Source organism: Phyllobates terribilis, unplaced genomic scaffold, assembly GCF_046119375.1.
Source record: "Phyllobates terribilis strain yellow unplaced genomic scaffold, ASM4611937v1 Scaffold_1__5_contigs__length_1240528914, whole genome shotgun sequence".
Lineage (NCBI taxonomy): Eukaryota > Metazoa > Chordata > Amphibia > Anura > Dendrobatidae > Phyllobates > Phyllobates terribilis.
In genome coordinates, this window is record NW_027362761.1 from 3,175,336 (window position 1) to 3,195,556 (window position 20,221).

A 20,221-nucleotide genomic window follows, 5' to 3' on the forward strand; every position below is an offset into this window, starting at 1 on the left:
GACGGGAGGCCAGGCAGGGGAATAAAGTGAGCCATCTTGGAAAAGCGGTCAGCGACCACCCAAATGACAGTACAACCGGCAGAGACGGGGAGATCAGTTATGAAGTCCATAGCAATATGCTGCCAGGGGGCAGCAGGCACAGGAAGCGGAAGAAGGCGACCGGCTGGCAGGTGTCTCGGGACTTTGTTGCGGGCGCAGGACACACAGGCAGAAACAAAGTCTATTACGTCCTTGTGCAGGGTAGGCCACCAGTAGTGCCGGGCAATAAGCTGGAGGGTCTTTTTCTGACCGGCGTGGCCAGCTAGTTTGGACGAGTGACCCCAGTGTAGGATCTTCTCCCGATCAGGTACTGATACGAACGTCTTACCGGGAGGGAGACGATTTAGGCTCACGGGAGCCACCTGCATTACTCTGGCGGGATCGATGATATGTTTAGGTTCTTCCTCGAGATCGGACACCAGAAAGGATCGGGACAAGGCATCTGCTTTGACGTTTTTGTCAGCCGGGCGAAAATGAAGAACAAAATCAAAGCGAGCAAAAAACAAGGACCACCGGGCTTGGCGCGGGTTAAGTCTCTGGGCATGCTGGAGGTAAGCCAAGTTCTTGTGGTCAGTGTAAATTATTACCGGGTGAAGAGCCCCCTCGAGTAGGTAACGCCACTCCTCCAATGCCAGTTTGATGGCCAATAACTCTCGGTCTCCTATGGAATAGTTGCGCTCAGAAGAGGAGAAGAGTTTGGAGAAGAAGCCACAAGTTACCATTCTCCCGGAAGATGATTTTTGAGTAAGTACCGCTCCGGCTCCAGAGGAGGAGGCGTCAACTTCCAGGAAGAACTGCTTGTTGCCGTCCGGGCGATGCAGCACCGGGGCGGAAGAGAAGGCCTGTTTTAGGGAAAGAAAGGCCTCCTCTGCTTCTGGCGGCCACTCTTTGGGATTAGTACCCTTACGGGTGAGCGCGGAAATTGGGGCAGTCCGGGAAGAGAAGTGTGGTATGAAGAGGCGGTAGTAGTTGGCGAAGCCCAGGAATCGCTGAATGGCCTTCAACCCCTCCGGTCGAGGCCATTTCTCGATGGCAGACAGTTTCTCTGGATCCATTCGTAGGCCGGTCTGAGAAATAATGTAGCCCAAAAACGGAAGCGAGGTCTGCTCAAAGAGGCACTTCTCGTATTTAGCGAAGAGGTGATTCTGCCTGAGCCTGAGCAGGATCTGACGAACGTCCCTCCGGTGAGTCTGGAGATCCGGAGAGAAGACCAAGATGTCGTCCAGGTACACCACTACGCAGGAGTAGAGAAGGTCCCGGAAGATGTCATTGACCAACTCTTGAAAGACGGCAGGAGCGTTACAGAGACCAAAGGGCATTACCAGATATTCATAGTGGCCGTCCCGGGTGTTGAATGCCGTCTTCCATTCATCCCCCTGACGGATACGAACCAGGTTGTACGCCCCACGGAGGTCCAGTTTGGTGAAGATCCTAGCCCCCCTTAGACGATCAAATAACTCCGGAATGAGCGGAAGGGGGTACTTATTCTTCACCGTGATCTGGTTAAGGCCTCTATAGTCTATACAGGGACGGAGAGAGCCGTCCTTCTTTTTGACGAAAAAGAAGCCTGCTCCCGCCGGGGAGGTAGATTTCCGGATGAATCCCCTGGCCAGATTCTCCTCAATATATTCGGACATCGACCGGGTCTCAGCAGCGGATAAAGGATAAATACGCCCACGGGGAGGAGTAGTACCAGGTAACAGGTCGATAGGGCAGTCGTATGGTCTATGAGGAGGTAGTGTCTCTGCTTCCTTTTTATTAAAGACATCAGCATAAGACCAATAAGGAATCGGAAGTCCAGGTAGATTAGCTGGGGTAGGAGAAGGACGGACGGGATGGACGGGAACCAGACAGGTCTTATGGCAGTCCTGTCCCCAGCGAAGGACTTCTCCGGTCTGCCAGTCAAGCACGGGTGCATGTCTCTGGAGCCAAGGTAGGCCTAGCAAGAGGGCGTGAGAGAGTCCAGGCAGAACATGAAAGGAGATACTCTCAGAATGCAGCATTCCCACCTGCAGAGTAATGGATTCGGTGATGAGTTGGATGGGGCGTGGTAAGAGGCCCCCATCCACGGCAGCAACAGACAAGGGTACAGCCAGAGGTTTGGTGGGGATGCGGTATTTCTCTACCAGGGACTGTGAAATAAGATTCCCGGCTGCTCCAGAGTCAAGTTGGGCTAGTTCGAAATAACGGTTCTCCCCGCAGACGATTGAGACTGACAGCAGCAGAGATGGAGAGGATTTATTCTTGTCTAGGTTGACCTCTCTGAGCGAACCTAGACACAGGCGTTTCCCGACCTCTCCGGGCAGGCACGGATCCGGTGCTCCTTACTGCCACAGTAGAAGCAGCTCCCCTCGGCACGGCGTAAGTCCTGACGGGTTTTGACCATCTTGGTCTGGTCGACCTGCATAGACTCAGGAGAGTGTACCTGGGTAGAGACGGAGGGAGTAACGGGTCTCTGAAAAGTAGGAGCTAGACATGGTAACCTCCTCTCACGGGTGACCTCTTTGGCACGCTCCTGGAACCGTAGGTCAGTCCGGGTGGCAAGAGTTATTAGGTCATCGAGAGTGGTAGGAATGTCCCGACCGGCAAGTTCATCTTTAATACGGCCGGACAGACCCTCCCAGAAGACGGATACCAGAGCGTCGTTATCCCAGGCCAGCTCCGAGGCAAGGGTACGGAACCGTATGGCATATTGGCCCACGGTGAGACTTCCCTGACGGAGGCGTAGCAGTGATGATGCGGATGAGGTCTTCCGTCCGGGTTCGTCGAAGACTTTCCGGAAAGCCGTGAGAAAAGCAGGCAAGTTGGACACCAGGGGGTCTCCTCTCTCCCATAGAGGATTTAGCCAGGCCAGGGCCTCCCCGGTGAGATGGGACATGATGAATGCAATTTTGGCCCGGTCGGAGTTAAACTGGTGGGACAATAGTTCAAAGTGCAGGGTGCACTGATTTATGAAGCCCCGAGCCTGGGCGGAGTCGCCTCCGAAGCGAGGAGGTGCAGAAAGCCGGGGTCCGGGGTAGGATACCATGGTATTAGTGGGCAGCGGAGCTGCCGGATTGCGAGACATGGCACTGGCGGAGGTTGCTGGTGGAGCAGTCAGAGTGTCCAGGCGAGTATTGACATTCCGCAGGTGACCCAGGATGGACTCCTGTTGGGACCTTTGACGGGACAGTTCATGACACAGGTCCGAGAGCGAGGGAGCTTGGGTGCCACCGGGTTCCATGGCCCGAGCAAACTGTAACGGGTCTGGGAGGCGGAACCTCTGAGCTACTATACAAGGGGGCAGTCCTTGTAAGGGAGCGGGTGGCGACCAGGGAAGACGGGCAGGAGGTCACAGCAGGTGACCGGGACAGTCTCTGGGTGAACGGGCTGGAGGTCACGGCAAGTGACCGGGGCAGTCTCTGGATGAACGGGCTGATGGTCACGGCAAGTGACCGGGGCAGTCTCTGAATGAACGGGCAGATGGTCACGGCAAGTGACCGGGGCAGTCTCTGGATGAACGGGCAGATGGTCACGGCAAGTGACCGGGGCAGTCTCTGGATGAACGGGCAGATGGTCACGGCAAGTGACCGGGGCAGTCTCTAGGTAAAGGATTGGTACGACCTGTGGCGGCTGATGATAGACGTGAGCTCCCAGGTGAGCAGGCGAGAGTCTCTGGATGAACGGCTGGTCACAGCATGTGACGGCGGAGCCTCCAGGAAGACCAACAGACAGGCGGCAGATGAGCGCTCCCAGGTGAGCGGGCAGAAGTCTCTGGACAGGCGGGTGGTCACAGCACGTGACGGCGGAGCCTCCAGGTAGACTAGCAGGCAGGTAGCTGGTGTGTGCTCCCAGGTGAGCGGGCAAGCTGGTCCATAGACAGACTGACAGGAGTTGGAAGGCAGACCGTCGGACCTCAGGCAAGCAGGCAGGTGGCTGATGTGCGCTCCCAGGTGAGCGGGCAGGCTGGTCCTTAGACAGACTGACAGGAGTAGTAAGACAGACCGTCGGACCTCAGACTAGCAGGCAGGTAGCAGATAATCAGGCAGGAATCTGGCAGGTAACTGGCAGGTAACTGGCAACGGGACCTGAGGGCTGAAGCAGAGTAGTGAACAGTGCAACAACATTGCTCGGGCACCTCCATTTTGGAGGAGGTGCCTTATATATGGTGAAGTCCTCCGGCCATTGGCCGGGGACTCCTTAGGACGGCGCGCGCGGCCCCTTTAAGAGGGAGGGAGAGCGCGCGCGCGCGCCCTAAGCACAGTGGCCGGGAAGGAGCGCGCGCTGCCAGCAGAGCGGGAGGAGGACGCCGGGCACGGAGCAGAGAGGTGAGGGGAACAGCGTCCCTGCCTAGCAGAGGGCAGGGACGCCGGCGCTACATAATGCACTCCCCATAAGCCTCCATATAGTAGAAAGCACTCCCAATAGGCCTCCATATAGTAAAATGCACTTCCTATAGGCCTCCATACAGTATAATGCACTCCCCATAAGCCTCTAAATAGTATAATGCACTTCCCATAGGCCTCCATATAGTATACTGCACCCCATAGTCCTCCATATAGTATAATGCACTCCCCATAGGCCTCTATACAGTATAGTGCACTCCACAGAAAATAAAAATAAATAAATATATATATATTGTAAGGTAGCTAATGGACGCATAGTTGATGGGAGGTATGTATCACAGAGATGGCTGTCCTCTGTGATGTAACCTGGTCTGTTGCTCTAGTGCACATAAGCACTAAGAGGACTGTTTGGTGCACCTGGGACCGGGTTACGGGTAGTTTGAGAGATGGGTGGGTCTTGCTACCCACATACCTCACCTCTGGGTGTGGTTAAGATATAAAATGGAGGCTGTTGTTTAGCACATGGTCTGTATGTTTGGAGGGAGAAGGCTTCCTGTGTGTAGTGGTCTCCCGACTGAGCCAGTGGACTGGAAGCGCCCGCACATCTCAGCACAGCAGGTGCCATGTAGTGACGTCATCACGCTCAGTGTCTATTTCAGTGACATCAGATGCAGAGGGGTATTGATCCGAGGGAGCATGCCGCTCCCGACCCTCACTCATTATTGCTTTCAACTTGTGCTTGCCATGACTGGGGAGGCAGGGGCTCCCGCTGTGGGGCCCATGAGGGCCACGTGGCAGATACAGTAGAGTAGTTCCAGGTGGGCCCCTTAGAGCGTAAAGCCCGTGGCAACCGCCCCCCCCCCCCCCGGTAGCTACGCTACTGGACCGTGTCACACATTACACCACTGCTCCCATAGAAGTGGATGGAGTGGGGTCACATATTACATACATTAGATACTGTGTATCTAATCCCATCCTGTGTGATACACTCTGCTGAGTTAAATATCTAATCCCATCATATGATAAACTACACTTAGCCCTGTGTCTAATCCTAGTGAGCGTTACTCTAAGAGTATCTAATCGCGCACGTGATACCATCTGCATATCTAATCTCAGTTCATGATACAGCAAGCAGCACTAACTAACAGAATCTGAGCTGTCGGCTGTACTCAGTGACACTGTCTACTTGTCAGTATCACTGGCAGTCACTAACAAAATCTGCAATACTCCCGAGACCGGTGTATCTAATCCCATCATGCATGATACTCCCCAGACTGGTGTATCTAATCCCATCATGGACGATACGCCCCAGATCAGTGTATCTGATCCCATAATGCGTGATACGCCCCAGAACGGTGTATCTAATCCCATCATGGCAATACTCTCTAGACCGGTGTATCTAATCCCATATGCACGATACTCCCCAGACTGGTGTATCGAATCCCATCATGGACGATACGCCCCAGATCAGTGTATCTGATCCCATAATGCGTGATACGCCCCAGAACGGTGTATCTAATCCCATCATGGCAATACTCTCTAGACCGGTGTATCTAATCCCATAATGCGCAATACGCCCCAGACCGGTGTATCTAATCCCATCATGCAATACATTACACTGTATCTAGATACGGGAAGTGTATCATGTGCTGTGAATAATCACATTGTGTGATACACTCCAGATATCTAACCCCAGTTTATGATGCAGGGAGCAGCACCAACTAATGGAATCGGTGCTGCCAGCCATCAGTGACATTGCCTACTTGTCCAGAAAAACAAAGTAGACCCAGCACCACATTAATTCTGACTGTATATATGTGCCTATGTCCCAGAACAATGCAAACGGGAACTATGGGGAAAAATTGGGACTAGGTGGGCACCAAATATACTGGATTATTTAAATATAAAGACAATGTTGTACAGAATTATACAAATTTTTTTTTTTATTCTTCCAAAGACATTAAACACCATAATAAAAAAAACATGATTAAAAAACATATAGGACAAAGACACAGCAAAGATTAAATACAAAAAGATCCCCCCAAGAGAAAGGAAAAGTAAGCAGATCTAACCTATATGGTATATAATGAATTTTGTGCAGAGACAATACAATTCAATAAATATAGTGCACAATTTCAAAATCCCTAAAATACTTAATCCAATATCATATAAATGTAATCCTCATGTACTATAATAGTATAGGGATAGAGAAAAGTGTCAAGAATAAAGCTGCACAAAGAGAAAGGAAGGATATAAATCACCTACGCATTACGCCAAGTAATTATGGCTTCATCAGGGGTTGCCTACTTGTCAGTATAACTAGCAGTCACCAAAATGACTCCTTACTGTGATACTAAACTTCATCCTTTCTTATCCTTTAACAAACACCCAGTATGGGAGGAGCGGAGTGATGTCACACACATGTGAGCAGACCCAGCCCACATTTACTGCAGTCGTAATGTGAGCTAGTTGTACACTAGGTTTTCATGGCAAATTTTAGTAGCTGCTCCCCCTAGTGTCTAAAAGTGGAAATGCCAAATCTTTTAAAACTATTTTTCATATTTTACTTCATCAAAAAGAAATGATTTTTTTTTTAAAAAAAGTAAAACATTAATACTTTACATTTTTTCAATTGTTGAAAAAACTTTTTTTTAAAGCACTCTCAATTTAAATAATACATTGAAAGATCCTAGACTGTGCATTGACAACAAACAATGACGTAATGTTCTAGAGCAAATTTTTTAAAGGGAGTATTTCACCAGGTTTTACCACGTAAAGTGAGAGTAACATAATATAGAGATGGAGACTAGTGATGAGCGAGCACTAAAATGCTCAGGTCGAGTAAACTGTAATGCTCGGGTGCTCGAACCGAGTAATGAGCCCAATATAAGTCAATGGTAAACCCGAGCATTTTTACGCTCCTCCTAGAAATTGGTGAAATCGATGGAATCAGTGCTGAAATGACATTGGAACAACATGGGGAAGATCTCTGACTCTCAGGTCGCTGCTGTGAACAATGTTGTCAGAGTATTACGCCACTTTTACGGACTGACAATGAAACATACAAAAACTAAGCTAAAATGGATTTTCCTGGAAAAAATGTTAAGAAATATTCTTTCCAGGGTAATGACTTAGTGAGAGACAGAAACACAGATGCAAACAACACAGTGAAGATAAATCTAATCCCAATGGACCCATGTTATTGCATATAGGACTAATAAAGAGAACGGGCCATCATCTTGTAACAATAAAGATAAGGGGGGATTGTTCCTCTGTGAAGCAGAGAAACAAAAAGATGGCCACACAAGTTCAAAATTGTAAAGAAGTAAGAAAATTCCTTTATTAACACATGTAGTAAACACAAATTACAAAGATAAATGCGGACGACAGAGTAGACACAGAGTGCTGGATCCACATGAATAAAACAATGTTAAAAACTGTGACACAGCGCCCGAAAGGTCAGCCTATATAGCAAGTGGAAATATAAGGGGGACAGCAACAGGGTCACATGTATTAATAAATATATACCACCCATCAAGAATACCTTTTCCAAATTGTACCCCCAAAACAATAATATCCCATCACAATCAAAATACCCAGAAACAAAAGGGTTAAAACCCTTATACAGATGGAAGTAATACAAACAATTGGTCATAAATAAGCTAAAATAGCTATGTACCTGGGTAAGGCCACCAGACAGGCTCTGCTACCGTCACCCCGACGGGGTACATAGCTATTTTAGCTTATTTATGACCAATTGTTTGTATTACTTCCATCTGTATAAGGGTTTTAACCCTTTTGTTTCTGGGTATTTTGATTGTGATGGGATATTATTGTTTTGGGGGTACAATTTGGAAAAGGTATTCTTGATGGGTGGTATATATTTATTAATACATGTGACCCTGTTGCTGTCCCCCTTATATTTCCACTTGCTATATAGGCTGACCTTTCGGGCGCTGTGTCACAGTTTTTAACATTGTTTTATTCATGTGGATCCAGCACTCTGTGTCTACTCTGTCGTCCGCATTTATCTTTGTAATTTGTGTTTACTACATGTGTTAATAAAGGAATTTTCTTACTTCTTTACAATTTTGAACTTGTGTGGCCATCTTTTTGTTTCTCTGCTTCACAGAGGAACAATCCCCCCTTTCCTTCAGGGTAATGACTTGTATATAAGACAAAATAAATAACCCAAAACAAATATGGTCCTCCACACCTTGGGCTATGTTCACACGTAGTGTTTTTGATGCGTTTTTGCACTTTTGCATTGCTTTTGACGGTGAAAAATACATTCACCAGTAAATGTAATTTTAACATTTTACTACATTATCTGGCCATGTGGTGTGTGAGACATGATCAAACACATCCTGTTTTATTTATGAAAGAGGGACTCTGAAAGTCACAAAGCCTATTTTTACAGGGCCATCAGGCAGCCCTTACTATTGTTAAAGGGCCATGGCCATCAGTCGGCACTCACTATTGTTAGAGGGCCATCAGCCGGCTATGCTCTGCAATATATTGCTATTGCAATATAACGTAACCATCTAAGGCGGTCAAATTTTATTTTTTGTATATATTCTGTAAAGTTTGAAATTTGGATGTTCAGCAGGCGGCCCTCACAATTTATAGAGTGCCAGCAGGTGGCCTCCACTATTTTTAGAGGGGCAGCAGCTATCTTGGGGACAGATGAGACCAAGATAGAGCTTTTGGTAATGCACATCAATCAACAGTTTACTGTAAATGGAATATGGCTTACAAATAAAAGAACACAGTACTTCTAGTAAAATATGGTGGAGGTTCAAAGATATTTAGGGGTTGAAATGTGAAGATTCCCAAAGAATTTTGGTTTGCAATGTAGTGCCTAGTGTCATAAAGCAGCCTTTGCATCCTAGGTCATGGGTTTTCCAGCAGGACAATGCCCCCAATCCTAATTCAAGAAGCACCCAGAAATGGATGAAAACAAAGCACTGGAGAGTTCTGAAGTGGTAATTCCAGCTCCAGTAGCGTCACCACTACCTCTTACATACAGAAGCTACAAATAAACTGCGAATGAACAGATTAAATCAGGATTTTTTTTTAAGTTTGATTCTGTCAAAATTGAAAAATTTCTGCCAACTTCGATGAATTTTTTTGTCAACTATGATAAATTTCTATCAACCTTGATTAATTTCTGAGTACAGATCACCGTAGAAATTATGAATCGGTCAATGAGTGCATGGAAAACATCAATCAAGTTATGGATTGTTCTAGGGATGTATGCGACCAGAATGAACACTCCTTTCCAGCTGATGGTACCATCTAGCACCTGTCCCTGTTCTTAAAGCAGCTATCAGCCTTGTCAATAGTGAATAGAATTTTTTTTTTCCAGCATTGAGGCTTGGAGTATAATATAATAATCCCTTACTACTTGCCTGTAAGACACTATCCCAACTGCTATAGGTCACCTGTACACAAATCTCAGATAAGAGAGGTAATATAGTACAATAAAAAATAGAATTTAACGGTCTCTGAAGAGGTTGTTTTGGTACGTTGCACCACCAAACTGCGAAGGAATGCAAGCAACCCTGCATGCTTTCATCAATTTCTACTTACAGATCACCATTAAAAATTATGAATCGGTCAAAGAGTGCATGGAATAAATCAATCAAGTTGTGGATTGTTCTAGGGATGTATGCGACCAGAATGAACACTCCTTTCCAACTGATGGCACCATCTAGCACCTGTTCAGATTCTAAAAGCAGCTAACAGCATTATCAATAGGGAATAGAATTTTTTTTCTAGCACAGATTATAATAATCCCTGACTACATGCCAGTAAAACGCTATCCCAACTGCTATAGGTCACCCGTACACAAATCTCAGAAAAGAGAGGTAATATAGTACAATAAAAAAATAATTTAACCAGCTCTGAAGAGGTTTTTTTGGTATGTACAGTGCTGCCACTAGGAATTTCGGGGCCACATACTGGTGAAATTTTAGGGCCCACTTGAGACTCTGCTCAGGCTCCACCCCAACTCCGTGGCCAGAAACCCCTCAGCACCCTTCTCCAGTCCTCATAGACTTCCTCCTGCTGCCACTGCGGCCTCCTCCCACACACACACACTGCCGCCATAGCCTCCTCCTTGACACACACATACACAGTTTGCCTACCTCCCGCTGCTGCTGCCACCGAAGTCTGCCTGCCTGTCCCGGGTAGTCCCAATCCACGTGTGGCACGCACGCTGCTCTGCTCCGAAATGAAAGTGAGTGCACAGCATGTCATGTGATCGGCGTCAGGACCATGATGCACCCAGCGGAGGTTTAAAAGTATAGCGCTCATTTCTGACTGCCGGGTGCATTATACTCTGAACTGTTGCCCCTGACTCTCTGAGGCCTGATGAGTAGAGGCAAAGAGAGGGGGAACCAGGCTGGCCAGGCCCCATTTTTCCTTCTGTTCACTGGGCCCCATACAGTAGTAAGGGCAGTAATGCCCTGATGGCGGCCCTGGGTACGTTGCACCACCAAACTATGAAGGAACGCAAGCAACCCTGCCTGTTTTCATCAATTTCTAATTACAAATTACCATTAAAAATTATGATTCGGTCAACTAGTGCATGGAAATAATCAATCAAGTTATGCACTGTGGAAGATATGTATGTGACCAGAATATAAACACTCATTTCCAGTTTATGATACCCAGTAACTGTCCCTATTCTAAAAGCAGCTAACAGAGGTATCAATAGGGAATAGATTTTTTTTTTTGCTTGCAGCAGCAAGAGTATAAGGCGATAATCCCTGTCTGGAAGCGTGTAATACGCTATCCATAGTGCGATAGCTCACCTGTACACAAATTTCAGATAAGAGTTAATATTGTAGAATATAGAATCGATTTGAATTGGCCTTCCCAATAATTAGTAGTGGGTCTCCTATACTGTTATTGCCTATGCAGTAAGTGTAAGGGCTGCCAAAAATTAGGATGCACTCCAATACTAATTTGAAGAGACGTAGTGAAAGGCCTCAGAAAAATTTTATTAAAAATTATTAAGGAGTGGGTCTCCTACACTGCTATTGCATATGCAGCAAGTTCAAGGGCAGCCAAAAATTAGGATGTAGTCAAATAACAATTTGAAGAGATGTAGTGGAGGTCCTCAATAAAAAATGTATTTTCAATTATTAAGGAGTGGGTCTCCTAGACTGGTAATGCCATTTACCCCTGAGGTGTCTACATATATATTATATATAATGTTAGAGGTAGGTCTCTAACGTCCACATAATTTTTTTAAGGGTGTTTATGATGCCTGTAGGAACTATTTTTAGATGATTGTCACCCTGGTGATATGGTGGTGAAAGATGAGGAGAAGGATAAGGAGGAGGACCACATGAAATAGACGAAATCCTGAAGCGTATACCCATGTCTTGGTGTGAAGGGGTACATGGGAATAGACCCTCCAAAAAAAACACTAAGTTACGCTGCTATCATCCGGTGGTGTTGAGAAGTCTGGCCCAATTCACCCCTTGTTTATTTTGTTAAGAGTCAGCCTGTCTGCATTCTCAGTTGACAGACGGATGCGCCTATCAATTATAATATGCCCAGCAACATTAAAACCCACTCTGACAAAACACTAGCGGCAGGGCAGGCCAGGACCTCCAAGGCGTAGAGACAGTTCATGTCATGTGTCCAGCTTGGATACCCAATAGTTGTAAGGCACAGAGGAATCAAGGAGGATGCTGGTATGGTCAGCAAGGTACTCCTTCAGCATCGTCCAAAACGTTTCCCTACTTGTCAGAGTACCCCACTCTGGGCGCTGGGAGGGTCTGAGAAAACTGTTCCAAACCTTTGAAAGTGTTCCTCAGCCTCTGCTGCATTTGGTTTGTGTCTCCCTCGCCTGTACTCCTCGGTTGTCCAAGGAACTGTGACCTCTGCCCCCAGCATTGTCGCTGGGAATTTTTTTAATAATTCTTCAACAAGGGCCTTCTGGTACTGCAACATTCTATTAGACCTGTCCGCCATGGGAAGGAGAGATAGAAAGTTCTCCTTTTAGCGCGGGTCTAGAAGTGTGACCAACCAGTAATTACTGTTGCCCAAGATACGTGCAACGCGATGGTCACAGGAAAGGCAGTGGAACATAAACTCAGACATGTGTGCCAGACTGCCAACAACTGTCCGTGTTCTCCACCTCATCCTCCTCCTGGTCCTCCTCCTCGTCCTCCCCCTCTTCAGGCCATCCATGCTGAACAGACAGTATGAATGTAGTGTGGGTAGTACTGTCTGTAGTGCAGGAAACCAGCTCCTGTTTCTCCTCCTCATTATCACCCAATCCGCGTTGAGATGAGATGAGGCTGGGCTGTGTAGCTTCATCCTGTATAGTTCTTTGCTCCATCTCATCGTGCTCTGCCTGCACGATGAGTAAGCATGATGAAAGTGCTTACTTTCTTACTTCGGCCCGTGCTGTGCTTCCCTGTCAAGTAATTATCCCCCTGGTTGTAACATGATTTTGGCTTTGGAGATGGGCACATAGTTTAATACTGAGAACATTGTTTCACCCCCATCCCCTTTCATTTAGCAGTCAGTGGGATCATGTTATATGTGTTAATCCTGTGATTTCTATCCCAGTTCACTTGTTTAAACTTATTATTATTTATAATTTAATTATCATTGTGGGCAATGTGCAATTGTGTAATTTCACGGATTTATTACAAGCATATTATAATATACTAGATGGTGGCCCGATTCTAACGCATCGGGTATTCTAGAATAGGTATGCGGCCGACCGGGCGCAATTAGCAGAGCGGTGTTTAAATTTTGCGGCAAAATCGCTGATTGGTCGCGTTCGGCAACCGCGACCAATCAGCAAAGCGGTGTTTAAATTTGGCGGTAATATTGGTGATTGGTCGCGGGCGGCGGCCGCGACCAATCAGCGAACCGTGTTAGTGAGGACTGGAGAGCGTGTTTAAATTTGGCACCAATACTGCTGATTGGTCGAGGCCGCGACCAATCAGCGATTTTGGCGCAAAATTTAAACAACGCTCTGCTGATTGGTCGCGGCTGTCAGCCGCGACTAATCAGCGACTTTGGGGCCAAATTTAAACCCCGCTCTGCATCGCTCTGCTGATTGGTCGCGGTCGCCGGCCTCGACCAATCAGCAGAGCGTTGTTTAAATTTGGCGCCAATCTCGCTGATTGGTCGCGGATGGCGGCCGCGACCAATCAGCAGAGCGGTGTTTAAATTTGGCGCCAAAATTGCTGATTGGTCGCGGGTCGTATTAGTGAGGACAGGGGAGCGCCGCTGCCTGTGCGGGTACTTCCGCTGCGAGAACCCGGGACATGAGCGGGCGCTCGGAGCAGAAGTATCCCGACCCGCAGCGCTGCTCCCAGGTCCTCCCTTCACACCGTAGCCGCTGATGTCCCCACAGTATCCGCATGGTGTTACAAAGATCCGGACATTTGTGTTAAAAATCGCTGATTGGTCGCAGGCGGTGCCCGCGACCAATCACCGATATGGGCGCCAAATTTAAATATCGTACGCGACCAATCACCGATCTTGGCTCCACATTTAAACACCGCTGTACTGATTGGTCGCGGCCGATATTTAAATTTGGCGCCCAAATACCAGAGCGGTATTTAACTTTAGCGCCAAGATCACTGATTGGTCGCGTGCGGAGAGCGCGACCAATCAGCGAATCGTATTGGTGAGGAGCGGGGAGCGGAATCGTATTAGTGAGGACAGGGGAGCGCCGCTGCCTGTGCGGGTACTTCCGCTGCGAGAACCCGGGACTTGAGCGGGCGCTCGCAGGAGAAGTATCCCGACCCGCAGCGCCGCTCCCCGGTCCTCCCTTCCGCATGGAGGTCAGCGGCGCCGGCGGTCCTTCCGCTGATACCGGCCGGGAGATGAGCGCCTCGCGCTGCTCATCTCCCGGCTGCATCTCCGTCCCGCAGATGGGTCCGGCGGTCGGGTTCCTTCTGCTGTTGCCGGCCGGGAGATGAGCGCCTCGCGGCGCTCATCTCCCGGCTGCATCGCCGCTGAGCTCCGTCCCGCAGATGAGCCGCTAACAGCCGCCATCTTTTTTCAGAAATCCCGCGGCGCTGATTGGCCGCTGCCGGACCAATGAGCGACGCAGGATTTCCTGGACAGACAGACACACAGACAGACAGACAGACAGATGGGATAAGACAATTATATATATAGATTTACCAGACCTGTAAGCACTTTACCATCTGACACTACCTCATTGTCTGAATTCCTATTTGTGTTTTTATTGTGTATTACTAAATAAATACTTTTTGCAATATATGCTGAGCTGTTCTCCTCCTTTGTTCATGCTGTTTTCAGCAGGCATGTGGACAGGCATCTGTAACACAGGTGGTTGCCCACCTTTTTTATATACATAGATGGCATTTTTTGTGTATTTGCATTGCTGTCATGTGCCTGAGCATGCTGGTGGTGGTCAGGCTGGTAGTTTTGCTGTCCCTGCTGATGCTGGCATGGCAGATGTTGCAAGTGGCCTTTTTTGGGTTAACCGGATTGTCTTTAAAAAAAGAGCCAGACTTGGGAAGACCTAACAGTTCGACTGGCAACTTCCCTCGTATTGGTGTTTTGGGGAACAGTTGCTCGCCTTGTGTCTGTAGCCACCCCACTGCTTCTTCCTGCCTGTTGTGGTGCTGCGCCTCCCTCACCCTCTGTGCTGCTGTCCTTGCTATGCATGTCATCTTGCCAGGTTGGGTCAGTGACTTCATCGTCCACCACCTCGTCTTCCACGTACGCACCCTAGGCCTCCTCTTGACTTTCTGGCAATTGTGTCTCATCATCATCCACCTCTTGTGACAGTAATTGCACTTTCCCACCGTTGCCTTCATGTGACCGTGGCTGATCAAATATTTGGGCATCACTACATACAATCTCCTCTTGCGCCGCTTGAAGTGGACTGAGGCCAGAATCTATAAATGGAAATGTGAACAGCTCTTTAGAGTGTCCAAGTATGGTGGGAGAGTGGAGTATCAGGGTGAGGAATATATGGGCCAGACTCACAGCTACTGAGACTAGACCGTGTGGAAGACAGTGTGGTGGTGGTGGTGGTGGCAAACTGACTGGAAGCATTATCTGCTATTCAACCAACAACCTTTTCACACTGCTCTGGCTTCATCTTGCCCAGAGCCTCGGCCTCTGCATATGCTATCAGCATCACGTCCACTTCCCCGTCCCTTACCACATGCCTTGCCCATTTTACATAGAGTATAATACTTTGCAACTTGCAAAAAAATGTCAGGATTAATACCGCAGTATTTGATCACATCTGATGACCAATTCTTTTAGCCAGTGCCGGTATAGCGATGCTATTGGTCAGCGAACAAGGTTGGATATGTTTTGGACACACAAGTAGCAGACTTTAAATGGAGTAAAATATTATGCAGCTTGCAAAAAAATGTCAGGATTAATACCGCAGTATTTGATCACGTCTGATGACCAATTATTTTGGGCAGTGCCAGTATATCGATGCTATTGGTGAGCGAACAAGTGTGGATATATTTTGGACACACAAGTAGAAGACTTTAAATGGAGTATAATATTTTGCAGCTTCGAAAAAAAATCAGGATTAATACTGCAGTAATATTCGACCACCTGAGATGATGGACAAGTTTCTCTGCTCCCACAATACAGCAATGATATTCAAATCAGCCAAATCTAGGAGAATGCTGCTAACAAGCAAATAGAGCAGTATAAATGGTGTATTATATTGCTTTTCACCAAAATTATCAGGATTAAGAGCAAAAATAATATTATTAGCCCTGATATCTAAGAGTTCCAGCAGCAGAAAGAATGTGCAATGGACCCTATTCTGTACTATACTAACTCTCCACAAACTCTGCCTAACTAGTGCTATCAGCAGGATTAGTATTCTTCAGAATGAGCCTTTTCAAGGACTGTTAGTGTAGATTAACCCCTTAAAAGTCCAAGGCGTACTAATACGTACCTGCGCACTGGGCTTTAAGAGCCAGGTACGTATTAGTACGCCCTGTTGATTTCACCCGCACACTGATTGTCACAGCTGACACCCGGTGCTATGTGCTGTCCCGCACCGCTCTTGGCACATTAACCCCCGCAATGCTGCGATCGAAGTCGATCGCAGCATTGCGGGGGCAAGGGGAGGTGATCACGATACTCACTCCTCCTGCCGGAGTCCAACGCTGTCAGCCGTGGCTTCCCGGATGTTGCCATGACAACCTGATGTCGTCATGACAACATCCGGGTCACCAGACAGCAGGAAGATACTTTGGTCATGCGCAGTGTTACCCTTATGAAAATGCAAAATTGGGGGCCGGAAAACATTTTTGTGGGAAAAATGTTAAAATTGTATTTTTACGGCTCAATGTTCTAAACTTCTGTGAAGCATCTGGGGGTTCAAGGTGCTCACCACATATTTAGATCAGCTCCCTGAGGGGTCTAGTTTCCAAAATGGTGTCACTTGTGGGGGTTTCCACTGTTTAGGCACATCAGGAGCTCTCCAAATGCAACATGGCGTCCGCTAATTATTCAAGCAAATTTTACATTCAAAAAGTCAAATGGCGCTCCTTCCCTTCCAAACCCTGCTGTGCGCCTAAACAGTGTTTTTTCCCCACATATGGGGTATCTGCTTGCTTAGGGGAAATTGCACAACAAATTTTGGAGTCCATTTTTTCTTGTTACCCCTGTGAAAATAAAAAAAATTGGGTCTAAAGTAACATTTTTGTGAAAAAAGTGAAATGTTAATTTTTTTCTTTCACATTCCAAAAATTCCTGTGAAGCACCTGAAGGGTTAATAAAGTTCTTGAATGTGGTTTTGAGCACCTTGAGGGGTGCAGTTTTTAGAATGGTGTCACTTTTGGGTATTTTCGGTCATAAAGGCCCCTCAAAGTGACTTCAAATGTGATGTGGTCCCTAAAAAAATGGTCTTGTAAATTTTGTTGGAAAAATGAGAAATCGCTGGTCAAATTTTTACCCTTATAGCTCCCTAACAAAAAAAAATTTGGTTCCAAAATTGTGCTGATGTAAAGTAGACACACAGAGTATAGACAGAAAGCTGACAGTCAGTGGTGTGGGCGAGGTTATACAGATCTCAGCATTCAGAGAACCAGTACATTTGCAGCAGATAAAACTGATTTAATGAAAACTACAGCTAGCAGCGCATAAATGACACATCACTGGACTGTAGCAGAGAAAACAGTGATCGTATAAAAAGTGCAGAAAGCGATAAATCGCTGGAATCAGGGTTTCTGTCTCTACATTATTTTGATCTCAGAAGAGGTAGCAAAAACCTGGTGAGAGATTCTCTTTAATTTCCATTAATTTACAAAATGTAGAGTGGTTCAGCCTGCCATCTAGTTTACAGGTCAGCATCATATTATAAACCCAATACTGACTGCTGTAAAGGCTGTAGTTTATAAATCATCCAGATTGGCTTATTATGGTGATAACTATATGTTATCTCCCAGTGGTATTGGGGTCTGTATGTTTACAATCTACACAGATTACAGAGAAACTGGGACCACTTAGCAGCAACATTCTGGTATCTGCACAATAAGCCAATCTGGATGACATGTGAAGAAAAATGATGGCATGCTCCATTGGATCCATTGAAGTGAATAGAGACACGAGAAACCTCCAGATGAGTTCTGGTTTGAATCCATAAAATAAAGGTACATACGTGGGAGAAGCAGCCTGAAGTGTTTTCACTGTCTGTTTTCATATATATAACAGCCATGAGGTATCTCTTAAAATATAACCTTTAATAAATCTCTAAAAAGAGAGTATATAACAAATAACTCCAAAATCTGATACCAGTCCTTAATTATATCCTATATCCAAATAGACAAGTATTACCTCTCAAGATATACCATACAAGAGGCAAATAATGGCAAAAAACAACCAAAATGATTATAAAAATAATATATAAAAATATTATAATATTATAAAAATAAATAGCCCTATTAGAATGCAAACATATGACCTCAAAAAGGTCAACAATTTCCAACCAATCTTGGTCAGTAAATAAAAAATCAGTGTTATCTAATATTAGTGACATGTGTGGATCTCACCCATTTTTTTCCACGTGGGCATCGTTTGGGTTTCTTCATCTCATTCAATCCATTGGTTCCTCTGAAGAAAATCTAACCTGTCGTGCCCCTGATGTTAGTTCCCGCCCTAACAAGGGCAGTACCCAAATATGTCCTAACAATGTCACCCACAAAAAGATCCCTCCCGACGCGTTTCTTCCTCCTTATCGGGGATTCATCAGGGGAGTGTATTTGGTATTTTTTGGGGAGCACTGGCAATACATAAAAAAAACAATAAAGTGACTCTATGCCATAAAGTGCCAAGTGACTTAAAAAGCATAATGAACCTCACAATGGTGGGTGTCCATCTCAGTGGTACAGAATACCACTTTTTCCAGATGCAAAAATGGGGGACCTGCAAAATTCATACTGTACCATATAAAACATGCCGTGTCATAGAGCCACTATTTTACTACAGCAGCAGAGAAATTATTGAACAAAAAATAATAAATTGTGATCATATGCATTTTCTCTCACCTGGCTAAACAGTTTTCCTCTGCTGCACACTGAAGACTGTACAAAGGAACCCTCTGAATATAGGTGGCAGTTTGGATTAAGAGAACATCAGGAATCAGATCAGGAAGTCCTATGAATACACAGGCAATTGAGAAGCAAAATATACCTGAGTTGTAACAAATAGAGACCAGTACTGTATGTATACGCTGTCATGTATCATTGTCCTGGAATAAGGATTTATTTTGTTCATTTCTATGTACATCGCTGTCATTTTAATCAATGTATTCAGAAGATATTTCTTGCTCATTCATCGAATGCCTACAAATTAGAAATAGCAGATGTGTTTTACCCAATCCACATTTTGTAAAAATATATCATGGAAACACTGCATATAGCATCATAGCGTACATCATAGCATCCTTTAGGAGGCCATAGTTTAGGCTCCTGTTGTTTGGCCAGTAGAGGATTAAAATTCTCTTTCCTTTGTCTGGCTGGCAAGATAGCACTACATAGAGATGAGCAAAGGAGGCTTTGTGTGAAAGTGGTTCTGCAGCCACAACAGGGCTCATAATATCCAGATTCCAGCATTAAAAGATAATTTTAGAGTGAAATAACTCTGTATGGCATAGTGATGTTACTGTTCAAATAGCATAATGTAAGGTTATGTCTCCACATCACCCAAATACAATCTGGGTGTTCAATACAGTACACACCGCATTTGTGTGCATTGACTCTCTGCACCCCATATACTGTAGCTACTGTCTGGCACACTAATAGTTATTACTCATGCTATATATCAGTAAAGATTTTGAATACTCATCTTACCGTACTGATAGTTTCTTGTTCCAGGTCTCCTGATTGTTGGGACCATATTGGACTGTACCGAATTCCTGTTTCTGTAAGGGCTCCTGGGGTCATCCCCAGCCATTCTCTGTATGGCTGGTGGAGGCCTGGGTGGTGGACCTATAGATTCCACTGCTTCACGTGAAATGTCATTTGAATTTGCAGGCGTTGAGCCTCTCTGAATAGAAGTTGTTCCTAGATTAAGCTCACTATTAGTGATGTCATTCCTGTGAGTAACAGATCTCTGAGCCAGAGAACTCCTCTGCAGAGCTTCATTCACCTGAAGAGTTAATCTGTGACTAATAGTATTAGATTGCATTGGAGTAATGTTATTTCTCAGTGAATTAGTCCTTGGAGTGTCCTTGCTTGTTTGTGCTAGACTTCCCTTTGTTACAGCATTCCTTGGTGTAACAATGTTCTCCCTAGCATCACTCCTTTGTGTAGGTAATCTTTGTGTGGCTTCATTCCTCTGCGTACTGGTCACCTCTGTAG

General features: G+C 46.0%; 1 protein-coding gene across 1 annotated transcript in view; it reads right to left on the minus strand.

The window, feature by feature from the left end:
- LOC141165429 (protein-lysine 6-oxidase-like) overlaps nt 1-19,939 on the minus strand; it is a 108,644-nt gene extending 88,705 nt beyond the window's left edge. Inside the window, exons 1-2 of the mRNA XM_073651033.1 lie at nt 19,712-19,939; nt 18,908-19,016 (exon numbers count right to left, since the gene is read on the minus strand). Of these exons, the coding sequence (XP_073507134.1) occupies nt 18,908-19,016; nt 19,712-19,814 (212 nt within the window). The 5' untranslated portion in view covers nt 19,815-19,939. The remainder of the gene's footprint in view (nt 1-18,907; nt 19,017-19,711) is intronic.
- Nucleotides 19,940-20,221: the final 282 nt, after the last annotated feature.